Raw genomic sequence first — 15,761 nt, 5'->3', positions numbered from 1 at the left:
CTGAACCTCAGCTGTGCTGGAAGGTGGCTGTCTGCTGTTAATCAGCTGCTTTTCTTTTGGGAAGTGGCTGTGATTTTTTGTTTTGTTTTTTTTTTTTTTTCCCACCACCATGTTGAGATCTGTGTTGCTGATCCCTCAGAGCAGAAGTCTTTGGAGAGAGAGAGACTTGGCATCAGTTTTGCTTTCAGGCAAAGATGTGACAGACAACTAAAAGCTTTGTATGTATTTATGTATTGTGTCCAGCTGGAATCAGGCAGTACCCTAACTTCTCAGGTGATGGTACGGAAGTCAGAAAAAAAATCAGAATAAGCAAAGACTGGAAAGATTTTAATTTTCTTTAAAAAAATCTCTGAGGGATTTTTTTGATTCACTGTAGCGTTCAGATGGTGTCTGGTAAATTAGTGATGGAGCCCGTGCTGAGTGATGTGAGTATGAAGACAGACAAGGAAGCTTTTCTACACCGGCTGAATTGTAGTGTGCAGAGGCAGAAGGGCCTGGCAGTGGTTCCTTAAACATAACTGGTATTTAAGTACCTCTGGGTATTTGTGTAATCTTAACACCATTTTAAAACAGTCTTGTTCTCATTCAGTAGTCCTAAGGGGAGATTTCCAAAACATGCTCTGAGAGGGCTTGTTGCAAAGTGAGAATCAGTGAGAGGACTCAGTTTTTCTACCTTCCCTCTACCTAGTCTGGGATACTCATTGTCTGGTAGGAGAGTGCCTCTCCCTGCAGGCATTCTCTTGTAAATTTTTAGGCCCTTTAGCCATCATGAAGTGCTTATTTCTTTCACATGCTTTTGGAAATTTTGCTTTTACTCGTAAGTGCTTTTGGAAATAACAGCTAAAATTGTGATTACTGAAACTTGAGTTCAAGTTTCCAATACAAATGGCAAAGCCATTCTCTGCCGAATGCTGGAGAGTATAATCGGTGTGTCTGGGGCTTGATGCTCAGGTGTTGCACTGTATCTCTTCTGAATTTTGACAATCTGCCCAAATGTCTGAGGGCAGAAAAAAAAGAAAAAACAAACAAACAAAAAACCCCACCACCATCAACAAAAAAACCCCAAACCAGATGCATGAAGAAGTAGGAAATCTCAACTAAGTTATGTGTTACCAGCACGCTTGGACTCCCACAGAGGCTGTCTGAATGTGCAGCCTACATGTGTGCTGAAGTGTGTCTGTTCTGGAGACTTCAATCTGTTTGGAGCTGATGCCAGTAAAAGCACCACACTCCTTCCAAATAACCACCGAAGATTGCTACTATTACCCTGGGGGTCTGTAGCTGTTTCTCATGATGCTTTTGGTTATTGCCATGTTTATCTTCCCTCCGTGAGTAAATGTCGTGGTGATTATGTCCTGGAATTGCAGTTAGCCTGTCTGAATGCTATGGTGATACAGCTCTGGTCAGGACTGTACTGGTATTTAAAATACGAGAGGAAATTTTTTTGCCATGATCTGATTTTTTTTTTTTTTATATTACTGTTTGTGTGTGAAGATGTTGTGAGAATGGACACAGCTGTGCAAAGTAGTGGAATTAATGTTTGTTTATGGATATGGATTCTTTTTTTGCTTTTCTATCTGCAGTCTTAAAGAATATCCTCACTTACAATAAGGAGTTCCCCTTTGATGTTCAGCCTGTCCCACTCAGGTAAGAGAGAACTAGGTCATTTCGTGTACAGATACGTATCTGAAAGGGAGTATAGCCTGGGAACTGGTGTATATCTGAGACACGAGGATTTCTAGAGCCACCTACTTGCTGCATTGCTTTGGGTAAACTGCTTAAAAAAAACATTTTGAATTCTGATTTTCTAGGTACCACTAAAAATTGAGCCCATGCTTTTGGCAAAATCACCTCTCTGTATTGTCTCTTGGTTTTAGACTGTGCTTTTTATGTGGGCTGAGCTCCTGTAAACTCTGTCAGTCTATAGGTACAGGGAGTTAATAAGTATGAAATGACATTATAGAGCGGGGGCAACATGCTTTTCTCAGATGCTGACTTGTGAGTTGAAAGTCAGATGATGAATATTTGCTGTCATTCTTCTTTCTTGTGTTTTACAGGAAGATTTTGGCACCTGGAGAAGAGGAACACTTGGAATTTGAGGAGGATGATGAGGAAGGAGGAGCTGGAGCAGGGTCTCCAGACTCTTTTCCTGCTAGAGTTCCAGGTAGGGGCACTGGCCTTGCCATGCCAGCCTATGTAGAAGTTTGAGTGAGGAGCAACAGGCTAATGTAAACTCTAATGCTGTATTGGAGAACCACAAAGGTGGCCAGTGGATTTTTTTTTTCCTCAGCAAACAATATCTTATTGCAAAACAGTTGTATGGATAGCCTGTGAGGGTGGTACCATCTACCTCAAATAATTAGCCTTTATTCCTTGTTCAAACTCAGTATTGTCATTCTGTGCACTTTCTTAACTGTACTATGTGAAGTGTTTCAAACACATTCAAATGTAAATTGTGGCAATTTTTTTCTAGCAAGGAGCATCACATCCTGCTAGAGACGTGTTGAGTTGTTGCTGGTTATTTTTGTGCTGCATCATCTGGTGAGACAAAGATCTGAGAGAATAAAGAAGGGATAGCTTTCGTTTTGATAGCTTATGTCCTTGTCCATGTGAAAGCACTTGTAGAAATGGATATACCTACAGATTCTAGAGAAGGTCTTCCTGTAACTTCAGCTTTTGACAATTTACTGTGTAAAGGAGTAGGATGTTCCAACAGAGGTTCTTTTGGTTCCTGGTGTAGTTTCTTTGCAGAAGAAACAAGTTTCTAGTTTCAGAGCAGGTTGGCAAACTTCCTATTTCAGGAAGGAGATAACAAGTAGGGGAACTAGTACTGGAATGATGGTCGAAAGAGCTGGGGTGTTGCGTTACTTATGCTTGGAGAAAGCACATCTCTGTCCTTAGATTTGAGCTAATGCATGCTACTGGATATGATCCTGGCAGGCTATACTGATGTGGATATGCACAGTCTACAGTTGTTTACGCTAAGCTCGCAAATAGGCTTCACAATATATTGTGATATTTTATTGCTGACATTTACTATCTTGATCCTTGTTATTCACCGTGATAAACCCATTTATGAAGATGCATTCTGTCTGTCCAAAGTACAGCAGAGAGACCTTGAGTAGCTCTTGGTATGGTGATCAGTCAATAAGGCTGTAACCATTACCATAGTGCCGTTACCTCTGTGAAACCCATTAGAGCTGTATGCATATGGTGGACATAGATTCCTTCTTAAGCACATACACAGCTTCTAAGTTGATGATAGACAGATTGAGTTTACAGGTTAAATTATTTTCAAAGTAGTAGGGTAGCCAGATTGGAAAGAGGAGAGGTTTGGGGCATATATTTTCTTACAGAATTATTCCTCAGTAAGACCATGCTTTTAAGAGGAGGTAAGAGCAACTCCTGAACTTACTGATGTTTTACATTGTCATCTACTCCATAAACTGCTTATCTGCCTTTCTGAATTTTTTTGCATTAAGGTAAACTTCCCCATAGCTACAATCGAAACCCCTGAGGGAGTTTTGTACTACTTGAACACAGATCTTGTTTCCCCATTGAATGTAAACTAGTGTGGTGCTTCTCACCTGATTGGAGGTTGGTCTGTTGCTCTTTCTCTGGGTGATGAGGCTTGAACAAAAGCAGTTTGCAGCCTTCTGGGGTGAACCTTATAAGTAAAGTCGACTTTCCATATTGAATTGATAGAACTGTGTTGCACTCTTTGCTTCTATATGCCTTTAATCCATAGTGCGTAACTATTGTCTAACTGACCATGGTCTTGTCTTCTACATGCATGGCTTCATCGTTATCACATTGCACCATTCATCTAACCCAGGAGCCAATGAAGGTATGATAATCTTTCAGTATATACAGTTATTTCTTTGATCATGTTCATGTAGTTGTGGTGTTCTTCATTCAGTTCTTAGTTTCAACCCTCATAATACGATCTTTGGTAACAATCATAGTACTAGGCATCCATGTGTTGATCTTCATTTGCCTTTAGTACCAGAAAAGGAGAAGGTCGTGTTTGGTGACGCACCTTACGTAGCTTTCTAGAAGTCCTACTGTGCTAATAAAGACATTCTAACTTGCAGTATAGCCAGGAGTAGGTGTAGCTAGATTTTCTTTAGTGGAATACACATTTGAAGGGAAATCTTTCACAAAGAGTGCTTATGTAGTTACACTTCTGTGCTGTGTGGAGCTGAACTGACCAATGGCTTGCTGCCTCTAACAGCAAAGGTTTCCTGCCTTTCTCCTGTTATATACTTCTTTATTCTAGTGCTATGCTGGCAATGGATTCTTCTGTGAACCATTTCCATTTGTGAACCCAGCAAGAGACTTGTCACTTTTTTCCCCTTTCTCTGAATTGGGGTTTGGGAATGGAGAGACGAACGCCTGTGTCTTGGTGCCAGTGAGCTGTTGGGTTGCCTCACCTTTGTATATCTGAAACGCACATGTAGAAGGACACTTAACTTCATTTGTAGATGCTCCCTTCCCCCTCTGACAATGATGCCCTGTGGTTGTGTCTGAAATGGCTGGCAGTTTTCTCATGAAAAGCCCCAGTGTGAGCCTGCTGAAGGCTAATGGGCCCACGCCACGGTGGCAGACTGGCAGTGCGATGCCCAGCCCTAGTAAAGTTATACTATAGAGAGGTTACTGTCAGCAAAGGGCTCCTATGTGAAATGACTACAGAGGCTTCAGTGAAAGACCTGCTTGGGTGGCTGCGGCTCGCATGAGCCAGGTTACAGTCAGCTGCTTTAGTCCATCGCCGGCTTGGCTGTTCCTCGGGCTGAGGCAGAAAGGAAACAGTGTTCCTTGGAGACCATCTGTGCTACTGTTCTCTTACCTGCTGGAAGTGAGCTTGACTTTTCTGTTCATTGCAACTCTGCAATTTCACGCGTTCTGGAAAGCGTTTTTCAAGAACAGAGTAATTTTTCTTAAGCCACTATTTTTATAATAAATGCCAGTCTGATGCATCTTTCAGGTGATTTTTGTGTCAAGTATCCCATCACTTAATCCCTTTGACTGATGGATAGGAAAGCTGAAAGTTACAGTTGTTCTTGGTTCTTGGGGGCATGCTGCTTTTAGTAGACAACTGAAAGATGACAGAGCAAAGTTTTGTGCCAAAGAGAAAACGGGCTTACTTCTACCTTCATTTAGATTGAAATAAGAACTTGATCTTTGAACATCTGTTCAAGAGAGACAGCAAGATGTATGCTGCTTTGCAGAAATAGGTGCTCTCTGATAAGTTTGCTTTTTAACATTTCTCATGCTATGGTCAGAAGCCTGTCCCATTGCTTCAGAATGGTGGGTCGAATTCTGCTGTAGTATGTTGTGAAGTGCCCACGGATGCAGTACCTTGGAGGTCATGAGTCTGCTAGCAGCCAAGACAGGAAATACAGAAATGTACTGCATCATAGGTGTGAATTGAAGTCTTGCTGATGATCCTGAAAGAGAGACTGGGTGTGGGAGTGCTCATGAAATGTTGCTGAAGTTGTGGCTCCCTAGTTCTAAGAGCAGAAGACACGGTCCCCCTTGCAAAGCCAGTCTCTCTGATAGGACAAAAACTCCTTAGTTCTCCAGCTCCTCAAGCAGATCGAGAGGAAAAAAAGTATCAAGGAAAACCTGTATTGGACTTGCCAAAGGAAACTATTACTTCGTTTAGATCTCAATCCTTGGGATAACATTTTTTTTTAATTAGAAAACCATAACTTTAAATCAAACTTGCTCATGAGTCTAAACATTTTCTGTCTTGGTGCTTATTCATCTAATACTGGAGAGGCTTGAAGCCTGCCAGTTTTTGCTAAAATCAGCGTGAAGAAACCTACTGCATTGTTGATGACAGAATCTCATGGCTTTTAGTGAGTTTGAATGATTTGGATTTCTTGCCAGCTGCACTGCCTTCCTCAGCACTGCGAGGATTCACCTACACTGAACACAAAGTTTTGATGCTAAATGTTCCTGATGCAGAGCTGGGAACTCCTTCCTTAAGGCAGAAGGGAACATGGGAGATGGAAACACTATTTTTTTTTTTTTTTTAATCTCCTTCCTTTAAGTAGAGGCCAGTAGAACTTAGATAATTAAGAATGTCTCTTCTGGTTCCCTTATGTCCAGTGGGATTTGTAACAATGTCATTTTCCTCTTTATTTTCCCAGCCTAAATGTTCAGCATGAAGCCAAGTCATGTTCAATGGGGTGGGACTCCTGATTAAGTGTCTGAACTTCCTTCAACTGCAGATTGAATCCAGCCTCCCAAATTTAATCCTTAAAATGATATAAATTCACTTCCATGCATGACTTATTCTGCATGAGAGCAAGAAAGAACACTTTAAACAAAACTCCTCTCTGTTCTTATGACATTAGTTTTTTATGAATTCATTTGAATTGAAGGAGTCCTGGGGTTTTTTGGTGTGGGCTTTGAAATCTGTCAAACGATGATGTGTGTCTGTGCACACAGAATTTCCCATAGTGCTGTGTACTATTGGGCTACGAACCTTTGGGCTTTGAACCCCCTGTGGAGAACAGCATCTTCCATGAGGCATGATGGGATAAGCAAGGCCTCTGCTGTAAGATGACACAAAGGGTTAATAATATGCTTTACTCTTTCCAGGTACTTTATTACCCAGATTGCCATCTGAACCCGGGATGACATTACTCACCATCAACATAGAGAAAATTGGTCTGAAAGATGCTGGGCAGTGCATTGATCCTTACATCACAGTCAGTGTAAAGGGTAATGATTTCTGTTCCTGGCTTTTCATTTCTAGTTTGGAGAGAGTGTGTTTCCTGAAAGCTGTATTGATTTTTCAACCTGCTGGGAAAAATATGTGTTGGTACTTGCATTTTCTGTTGTGGACTTAAGGCTTCTGCTTTAATCAAGGGTGGAAAAACTCTGTATTTGAGAGATACTGGGAGGTGAATCACTGCAGGAGACACGCTTATCTGTGCACTCCGGGGTGCCTTCCCCATGCTTGGGAGCTGAGTATCAGTGACTTGGCAGACTGTACTTCTCTATTCCAGCTTCTTCAGCAGACTCTTACGTACAGATCTGTTTGGACTGCTTGTATTCCCCAACACAGATTGGTCTCTGGGCTTTCTGGAGATGGTGAACCACAGCCCGCTGGCTCCATTCTTCCCCTGTCATTAAACTAATTTTTTAGTAAAACAAAGATCATCTTACCGAAGCTTAAGGTTTAGAGGAATGGGTATGAAGCTGGGAAGCAAAGCTTGCAAGTGAAATGAAATATAAAATAGGTTTTAGCCTTGGCAGTGAAATATTTTGGCCAAAGCTCTGTGGGCTAACAGCCCCTGCCACTCTGAGAGGTTCCGTGAATCTGGAAGAACCTCCCTCTCTGTCAGTCCAGGATAGGCAACATTAGGATGTCTCACTGTTTCAGATGACAGCATGGTTGATGGCTTTTGCTTGAGGCTGGGATTTTTGGTATTCAGACTCTTTTCTAGTGGGAGCATCTGTCTCTTCCCCATTTTGCATTTCTTAGCGGGAAGCCCCTGTAGTTAAAATTGCTTACCCTTAACCTGCCCTGCTTGACTTCTGCTTATCTTTGCAATCTTTCAAGGTGTATGATTTTTTTGTTTATCATATAAAAATTTGTAGCTGAGCCAACAGCCTCCAGTTATTTTCAGTTGCGACAGTGACCTTGTATGTGTCATCTTTAGATGTGCTATTGGATACCAAATGTAGGGATAAAACACGTGTTAGATGTGTGAGCAGGTGCTTCCTCCACTGAACAAGTTCTTTGGCAGAAGTAAGGGTCACAGTATTGAATGTCACTTGAATCCCAGTGATGTTCTCAAATGTTACCTGCCAAAGTGTATCGATAGAAAGCTTTATCTAATCCCGCTTCCTGTGATGATTTTTCAACGGTGAAATTTTCCACTTCTCTGTGGACCTTTGAGGAGTTCACCTGGTTGGGGTGGAAGCTGGAGCACAACTCTTGCCTTCCCCAGCTGATACAACTGCCTTTTTGTGCTTTCGGTCTTGGAAACGTGCAGTATTTCTTTGTTTATGGTGTTGCCTTAGGTTTGCAGCATTATTTTTAGATTGTGTAACTATTCTTCGGGCTCCATGTCTCTAGTCACTTGTGGATCGTTTTTTTGCCTCTGGTATGCCAGAAAGCTGAGGGACGGGTGACTTCAGTGGTGGGGCTAGCTGGATGGATGTGGGTTTAATCAAATTTAATTCTTTCATGCTGAGTTTCTCTTGGCCAATAGGAAAATACCAGCCCTAACGGGGTTCTAACATTGGATCCTGGAACTTACCAGAACTTGTAAAGCAAACATTCGTTATTCCTTTCCACTGAAGTGTTTGTCTTTCCTAACTTATTACATATTGTTAAAACTGTTGCTTGCCTTCAAACCTAGCTCTCATTTCCTTTCTGGAGCTAAGGGAGACTGTATATTGCTAGGCTTGCTTTCCCAACAAGTCTTTCTGTTGACATGTGGTGCTCTATTTGCAAGCTCCTATAAATGGTGGCTGCCAAGTAATGGTGTGGAAAATAGGATCATAAAGTATGTGTGTGTATGGGCGGGCTATCGCCTAGTCTGCTAATGGTGACTTTTTATACTTCGTTTCTCAAGATTTTTGGTGAGGAAAAATAACTCTGAAAAGTCCCTATTAGGAATCCCAAGACGCTTAGTAGTTGTTTTCCTTGGTTCTATACCAGGCTGCTCTTCTGCAGGTTTGGAGAGAGGTTTGTTCCTGATGCAACATTGGTGGTCCCAGCCTGCTCCCTGGCTGAAGTGCATCAGTGGTGCCCCAGCCTCAGCCTGTCCCCTGGCACAGTGTGCACGCTAGGTACTTGTAAATTTGGCCACGTCGTTAGCAACTTTGCTCCACCTGAGGGAAGGGGGTCACTAATGAGAGAAGAAAGAGCAAGAGGACAAATGTGCCCATGTAAACAGCAGAGGCTTAGTGAGAAACAACGTTGTCTGTGGTGGCTTGTGCCTGAGCAGCACAACCAGTGGCTGGTGCTGACAGCTGGAGTCCAGCCCGTGGCCCCACCGTGCCTTTGCCTGTGGAAGAACCAAGAGGAGTAACGCACGTTGAGTCTAGGCAGCAAAGTAGGGCATACACAGCTTGAATAAGCTGTGCCTCGCAGACCCTGTGTGGAGGGGAGTCTTTGGTGCCTTTCTGCTGGTTCAGCTGGCAGTTCTGAAGCCCTGCTGGAGTCCTGCTTGCAGAGGGAATGGAATCCTTTGCTGGCAGCAGAAAGAAATGTGCTCCTAAAAAGAGAGATAATTCCAAATTTTCATCTTAAATATTGTCAGAACTTTACCTGCTTTCATGTTGCAATCGAAAAGAAAATTCACTGACTGTGAAGGGGCATGATTGCCCCTTTTTTAAGTCTAGGGGAAAAAAATCCAGGTGTGCATTAACTTCGTGTGGAAGTATTAGGAGTGATTCATAAATCTGTTAAAGTAGACCTTTAAAGTCCAAGAAGTTTCTGCCATTCTCGTGCTGTTTCTTTCCTGCAGATTTGAATGGGATAGATCTGACTCCTGTGCAAGATACTCCTGTGGCTTTGAGGAAGGAGGACACATACGTCCATTTTAATGTGGATATTGAGATTCAGAAACACGTTGAAAAACTAACAAAAGGTACGTAGTATCAGAGACCTGAAAGAGGGCCCAGGAGCTTTGAAAGTGTAGACACTAGGCTGCTCCTGATGTAATAAACAGACCGTGCCTGAGCTGCTGCTGCGGGGCTCAAGGTCCAGACAAGGATAAAAATAGATGTTTGCATCCTTTCTCTTTCAAATCGGTCATTGTGATGACTTGCAGACAAGGGAGGAATGAAAAGTGATAAAAATGCAGCAGTCTGCTCTGCTACACAGGTATGGAGCGGCTCTATCGCCTTCTCAGTTGTTGGACAAACTGTTACCTGGATATGAATAATTGAGTGAAGTACAAGCTCTTGTGAGTGTGATGAGTGTTGTAAGAACATGGTGTAGCTTTTGATGAGTCATTAACAGAAGTGTTGGAGGTAATTCCCTCCAACGTATGCAGAGCATCTTAATGGCAGATAAGTTTTCAGGTAACTGTTGGCCATAATTGCTAACTTTTCTGTTAAACCATTTTCCACTCTAGGTGCAGCTATTTTCTTTGAATTCAAACACTACAAGCCTAAGAAAAGGTTTACTAGCACCAAGTGCTTTGCTTTCATGGAGATGGATGAAATTAAACCTGGGGCAATTGTTATAGAACTGTAAGTGACTTGCAATTACAGATGCCAATGGCAGAGAAAATGAACTAGACTTCAGTTACAGTGTGTGGCTTGTTGCATCAAGGAAGGTTTCTTGGACTCATTAGATTGAATTCCATAAGGAATATTCCATTTTTAATAAATAAGGGAAGATAAAATGCTTTCAGGCAAATAAAATGGCTAGAGACTTTTCTCAAAAACTAGATTACTTCCAAATAAAATGCTGGTGTTGTTAACTTCATAAAAAATTTAGTTACAAAATTGGGAGATTTTAATTTTGACCTTAGCTTGAGTGTGAGATCAGCTATATTTAAAAAAAAATTAAAAAAATATTTCAACTCCCACAATCTTCTGGTGCAGAACTTCTGTAAAGGAAAACTGATTGGAGATATGGGATACTGATTTGCAATTGAATTTTACGAACATTTCAAAGCATTGCTGGGTGGTTGGGTTTTTTTCCCTGCTCTAAGTAGACAAGTCGATTAGCCAGTTATGCTGCAGTGGTTATGGTGTGCATCCTACCCTTACTGTGTGGCTGACGGTCTGAGTGAGGTTTTTAAGCATTTTTTTTTCCAGGAAGAGGGTAAACCTTGCAATTCCGGGCATCTCTAGGAAGAGTGCTTGGTCTGCGCTAGCTAGAGTGCTTCTCAAGTACTGAGATACTGAGTACTGAAGTAGGAGATTAGTGCATTTCCTACAGTCCAGAATATTATATCATGAATTCTCCTTACAAAAAGCTCACATCCCTTTAAAAATGGAAATCTTTCTTTGTTTTGTGAAAATAATAATCCAGAAAAAATAGTGGTTTGAGTTTCTTCCTGTGAATCTATTCATTATCATTGCTTCCAGTAAGTCTTGTCAGATGTATTTAAAAGGTTACGGTAACAAGATCTGTACAGGACAAGCTCTCTAGTATGCTTTCATCTTCCTATGCAGCCATTTGCACTTGCATTAACTTACTTTCTTGTGGTTACAGATACAAAAAACCCACTGACTTTAAAAGGAAGAAATTGCAACTGTTGACCAAGAAACCACTTTACCTTCACCTCCATCAAACATTGCACAAGGAATGACCCTGGTTGTGAGACTTCTGTGAACTGAACCACAAGTCATGGTAGCTGTGTGTAGTAGCCTTAGCCTTGGAGGGGCAGGAAAACGACTGTATTCATGCCAGTAGGTCAGACGGGACCATCACACACTGCACAGCACTACTTCAGGGTCAGAGGCAAGCCTACCATTCAGCTGCAAGTCTCTTTCAGTACTTCCCAGATACAGGTTTTTCTGAGAGCCCTGAAATACGTTGACTGCTTTTCCTAATTTTGCTGTTCATCACTTTTTATCTTAACCGTTGTTATCCTTTTGCCTCAAACTCCAGCCAAGGATGGAGACTGCCCCTTTGCCAAACCTGTAGCAATAAAGACGTGGCAGGCCTACTAACCTGTTTACACTTGCTGTGCTATTGTAGTTCCTCTCATCTGCATTTCGGAGTCCTCTGTAGCGGGCTGGGTGGCAGAAGACCGGGAGAAAGACGAGGTGGGGCAGGAGGGAGCTTGAGGTACCGCAAGTGATTGAAAGTGAGAGAGAGGAGGATGCTGGGTCAAGTGGGGTGGCGGCAGAAGAGCTCCTCAGTCAGCTGTTCTGCTTTGGTCGGGCCAGGAGGAGGACAACTGCAGATGAGAACAGCGAACTACGATTTTAACAGCCTTGCCTGATCCACATGTACTGAGGTGTGGATACAACACGTTACAATCCTTTACATCACTGTTTCTCCCTAAGAGAGCTAATTTTTCTGTATCTTGTCACAGAGTGATTTGCAAAGGTGGGTGGGGGATGGAGAGAGGCGTTCTCCGGGGCTTTATCCTCGTGGCAGTGGGTGTTTCACCATTTTGGTGACAGCAGGACAGGCGCCTCAGTGTTCAAGCGTCCATTTTCCAGAGTGTTTGGTAAAGTAGATCTGGTTAGCAGGTTGACCCACCTTTTACATGAAACTGCTGTTCTATGGAAACTGATTGTATGCAGTTTTCTGCGTATTTTGTGCAAGTCTGGAAACTTACTCTAAAAATTACCTTTTTATGTAAGTAGATAGGCTTATCATTTATTTTCTATATTTTTGATTTGGTGTGTAATAAGCTGCAGGACATTGGCTTATTATGACACACTTGCATTCACCTTTTGACCTAATAAAGGGACAGAAGTAGAACCCAGTCAAATCTTTCATATATTTGTGTGGATATTTAATACAATACTTTAAGGTTTGATATACTTCTTGCATATCTAACTAGTGCCTAAATACTCTGCTATGCTAACAAAAGACCCAGCTCCCAAAATCGTGTCAAATACTAGGTTTATTTTAAACAAGTCTGGGTGCAGATGTGTCACCAATTCCTCTGTTCTGTCATGTAACCCCCCCGATGTTACATTTAATGGAAGGGATGTTATTTTTCCTGATGGTATTTGTCTACAGCCAGGGGTTCAGCATTTTTGGCTTTATCATATTGATTGGGATAAAAAGCTATTTTTGAATGTCCTAATCTTCTTGCCTTCCCTCTGTTCTTGTATAACTAGGGATGACATTATTTAGGCGTTATGACAAAAGTCAGCAAGACTTCCCCAAATTCCACCACTTGTCAGAGGGGGGGAAAAAAAAGTGCAATTAATTTTCCTGTTTACAGGTCTTTACAATACCCCAATGGTATTACATCTGATATATTGAGTATCAAGCCCTGAAAAGATATCCCTGGGAGTTACAAAAATACCTCTGACTGCAGCATTCTGGATACCAGACAAAAGGAGGATACATGTATTCTTAATAAATAAAAATCATCCTTTGAACTCTGCAAAAGCATGGAGCAAAGCAGTAGTCCGTGGCTGCAGATGAATCTGAGCTGGGTCGGTAGCTGCGTTACCTGCTGGTGGTCCCTGGCTGGCTCAGGTCTCTGCCTGACCTTGTAAGACGCTGTAGCACCAAGCATCCCTGCAAGGCATATGGCCTGTCTGGCTCGGCAAGGGGCAGCTCTGTCCCGGCTCTGCCATCCTCCTCTGTCTGCTGGTGTTGCTCAGGGCCTGGGGCCCCTGTGACTAGCAGCACCCTTGCCAGAGGGAGATTCCACCCAGCTTTAAGTTGTTAAAGCGAACAGGGCTGGGGTGGGCAAGGGAAGAGACAGGACGCATCACACAGCTTGGTGTGGGGGAAGGAAAGATCCGGAACTTGGAGAACCCAACTTTCAAACACAAAATATTCATTAGCCACTACGCAAATTAAACACTTTCACTTGAATTACAAACCTGTTGTTTCAGCTGCTTACCCTGACTCTTCCCCAGCTTGTAGATATCTGTATTAACTCATATGAAATGTCAGCTTTGAAGTATTTTTGTTGAATACAGAAGTAGAGCTTTGTATTTAACTAATTGTGAATTAATGTCTGTAGAGTGTGACATACCATTTTTAAAGTTGCTTCTATCCTTTGTGTTTTTCCTGTGAACTGTCTTTCACTGAAAGGACTACTACTCCCCCCAACACATGCTCTTGTATTGTTCTATGCTTTAGTGATGTTCTAGCATGACTTTCATCTTAAATCTCAGCTTAATACTTGTACTGTAAGAATGTAACACCTGGATGGCAAGTTTAATGGCTGCTTGTACTCTGGCAGTAAAGCTGTAATGGCCTTTCAGAGGGGGTTTTTTATTATCCTAGTTGTTTTCCTTTTTTTTTTTTTTCCTCCCTAAGGCTTACTTTTGTACAGAGCACTTTTGAAAAACCTTACTGTCTAGATAAGTAAGCACTCTGCTGTGCCAAATACTATGTACTCATCCTTGTACTAACACATACATTTAGGGACTTCCTTGAACACCTACCGCTGTTCAAAGCTATCCCGTGTTCTCTGTATGCAAACTGTTTAAAGCAATACAGGTTAATATGGTTTACATTCACCCTGTCTGCTTTATGGAAAGCTACCTCTTTCTTTTTTAAAGTAAGTGAAAAAGGCTGTAAAACTACAACCTTACTGCTAAGGAAGCTGAATCAGTCTTAAATACTGAGTAAGATGAAAACTCAGCTCTCAAACCTTGCCTAATGCTGCGGTCTCGAAAAACCCTAGTGATTTTTTGAAAGCAGAAAGCGATTATGAATCCTGCAGCCCTCACCTGTATTTCCAAGCTAACCACACAACTCTATGAAGGTGTCCAGCTCCGTACTGCCCTTCAGCTGAGGGCTGTATCCTGCATTGGCCTCATTACATGAAGCAAGTCCATAACATGCCAGACTAGTTCAGCATGAGAGTAACACAGTCATTAATCTTGCAGCAGCAGCAGTTACTCAGCCTCGATTCAACTCCTGAACTTTGTCATGCCTGTAGCAATGTCCTTTCTGAACAAAAAATGGCACTGAAACAAAGCCTTCAGGGTTTAGCAAAAGGAATTTTGCTTTTTATTATAACTTTCCTTTGAATACAGTGTCATTTGTGCTTCTGATCTCTGACCAGACATCTTTTTAAAAAAAAGAAGAAAACCAAACACCTCACAGTCCTGATGTAAACCCCTGGCCTACAGTAACTGCAGCTTAATGATGTGATGGAGAAGGCAGGTAGGATAGCATTTTACTTAAAAATTATTTCCACAGGAAATGATCTGATTTACATTTTTCACGAAATTAGTTCATTCACCAACTGGTTACAGAGGCTACATTTAATTAAAAACTAGCCACACAGGTACTTCCTTTCTATTGCACGTTTAGAGTAGGTTCAAGTCCATCACAAAAAGTTCTTGCAGCCCAAGAGGATGGATGAGTTTAAGGTGATCATAAATGCACATAAGATGTCTGTAGCAATTGGATAAAAATTAATCCCGCAAAAGCTGAAATATACTGAAATGAGACAAATGGCTTCAAATAGAGAGCCACTTGCTAAAATCCTGACCGCCGGGAGTGCGCTAGAGTCCATTCCGTTGAGCTGCTGACCAGACGCTGCAGTTAGGGTTTCTGTGCTGGAGGCTGTGTGTAGTCCTTTGGGCCAGCCGGTGGTGGCGGAGGGCCTGGGGGGTAGTCTCTAGGTCCCGATGGAGGCAAGTCTCTGTTAGGAGAAGGCGTATAGTCTCTTGAAGCGGGTGGGGGTAGCCGTGGGCCTGGAGGATAATCTCTGGGGCCAGGAGGACCTAGGGGTCGGAAAGGAGGATGCCCACGGCCATAGCCTCTTGGATCTGGAGGAGGCGGTAGTGGGCCAGGAGGCAGATCTCTCATTCCTAAGGGTGGGCCAGGTAAGAAATCTCTTGCAGCTGGAGGTGGCAAGGGAGCACCACGACCTAGAAGGAAAGGAAAAAACGGAGTTAAATTAAGTCTTGCTTTAACCTGAACTGTGAAGCTCCTGGCTCGTTCCTCCTTTCTTCATTTTTTGGAGCAGCTCTGGGGTGGGTCACTGTCACATGCAGACTTCACAGGCCATGACTTACATTCTAGTGACTTTTGGCTGCTGGTTTCCATTTTAGACTAAACAAGGAAAAATTCCTCCTTAATACCTTGGCACTAAGGAGGTTTGAGGAAAACCCAC

At 42.4% G+C, this 15,761-nt stretch overlaps 2 protein-coding genes across 3 annotated transcripts in view; one reads left to right on the top strand and one right to left on the bottom strand.

Annotated features, from left to right (window-relative positions):
* Positions 1-13,115, top strand: part of AIDA (axin interactor, dorsalization associated) — a 29,857-nt gene extending 16,742 nt beyond the window's left edge. Inside the window, exons 5-11 of one of the 2 annotated variants that reach the window (XM_059834231.1) lie at positions 1,584-1,647; positions 2,058-2,164; positions 3,836-3,847; positions 6,610-6,732; positions 9,495-9,617; positions 10,107-10,224; positions 11,198-13,115. In XM_059834231.1, the coding sequence (XP_059690214.1) occupies positions 1,584-1,647; positions 2,058-2,164; positions 3,836-3,847; positions 6,610-6,732; positions 9,495-9,617; positions 10,107-10,224; positions 11,198-11,294 (644 nt within the window). In that variant the 3' untranslated portion in view covers positions 11,295-13,115. The remainder of the gene's footprint in view (positions 1-1,583; positions 1,648-2,057; positions 2,165-3,835; positions 3,848-6,609; positions 6,733-9,494; positions 9,618-10,106; positions 10,225-11,197) is intronic. The other variant, XM_059834239.1, reaches the window with a different exon arrangement.
* A 1,684-nt stretch (positions 13,116-14,799) lies between these two features.
* Positions 14,800-15,761, bottom strand: part of MIA3 (MIA SH3 domain ER export factor 3) — a 28,744-nt gene continuing 27,782 nt past the window's right edge. Inside the window, exon 29 of the mRNA XM_059835883.1 lies at positions 14,800-15,516. Within this exon, the coding sequence (XP_059691866.1) occupies positions 15,188-15,516 (329 nt within the window). The 3' untranslated portion in view covers positions 14,800-15,187. The remainder of the gene's footprint in view (positions 15,517-15,761) is intronic.

Source organism: Gavia stellata, chromosome 2, assembly GCF_030936135.1.
Source record: "Gavia stellata isolate bGavSte3 chromosome 2, bGavSte3.hap2, whole genome shotgun sequence".
NCBI classification, from domain to species: Eukaryota; Metazoa; Chordata; class Aves; order Gaviiformes; family Gaviidae; genus Gavia; species Gavia stellata.
Note: the sequence above shows the minus strand (reverse complement) of the source record. Positions and strands in the feature narration are given on the sequence as shown.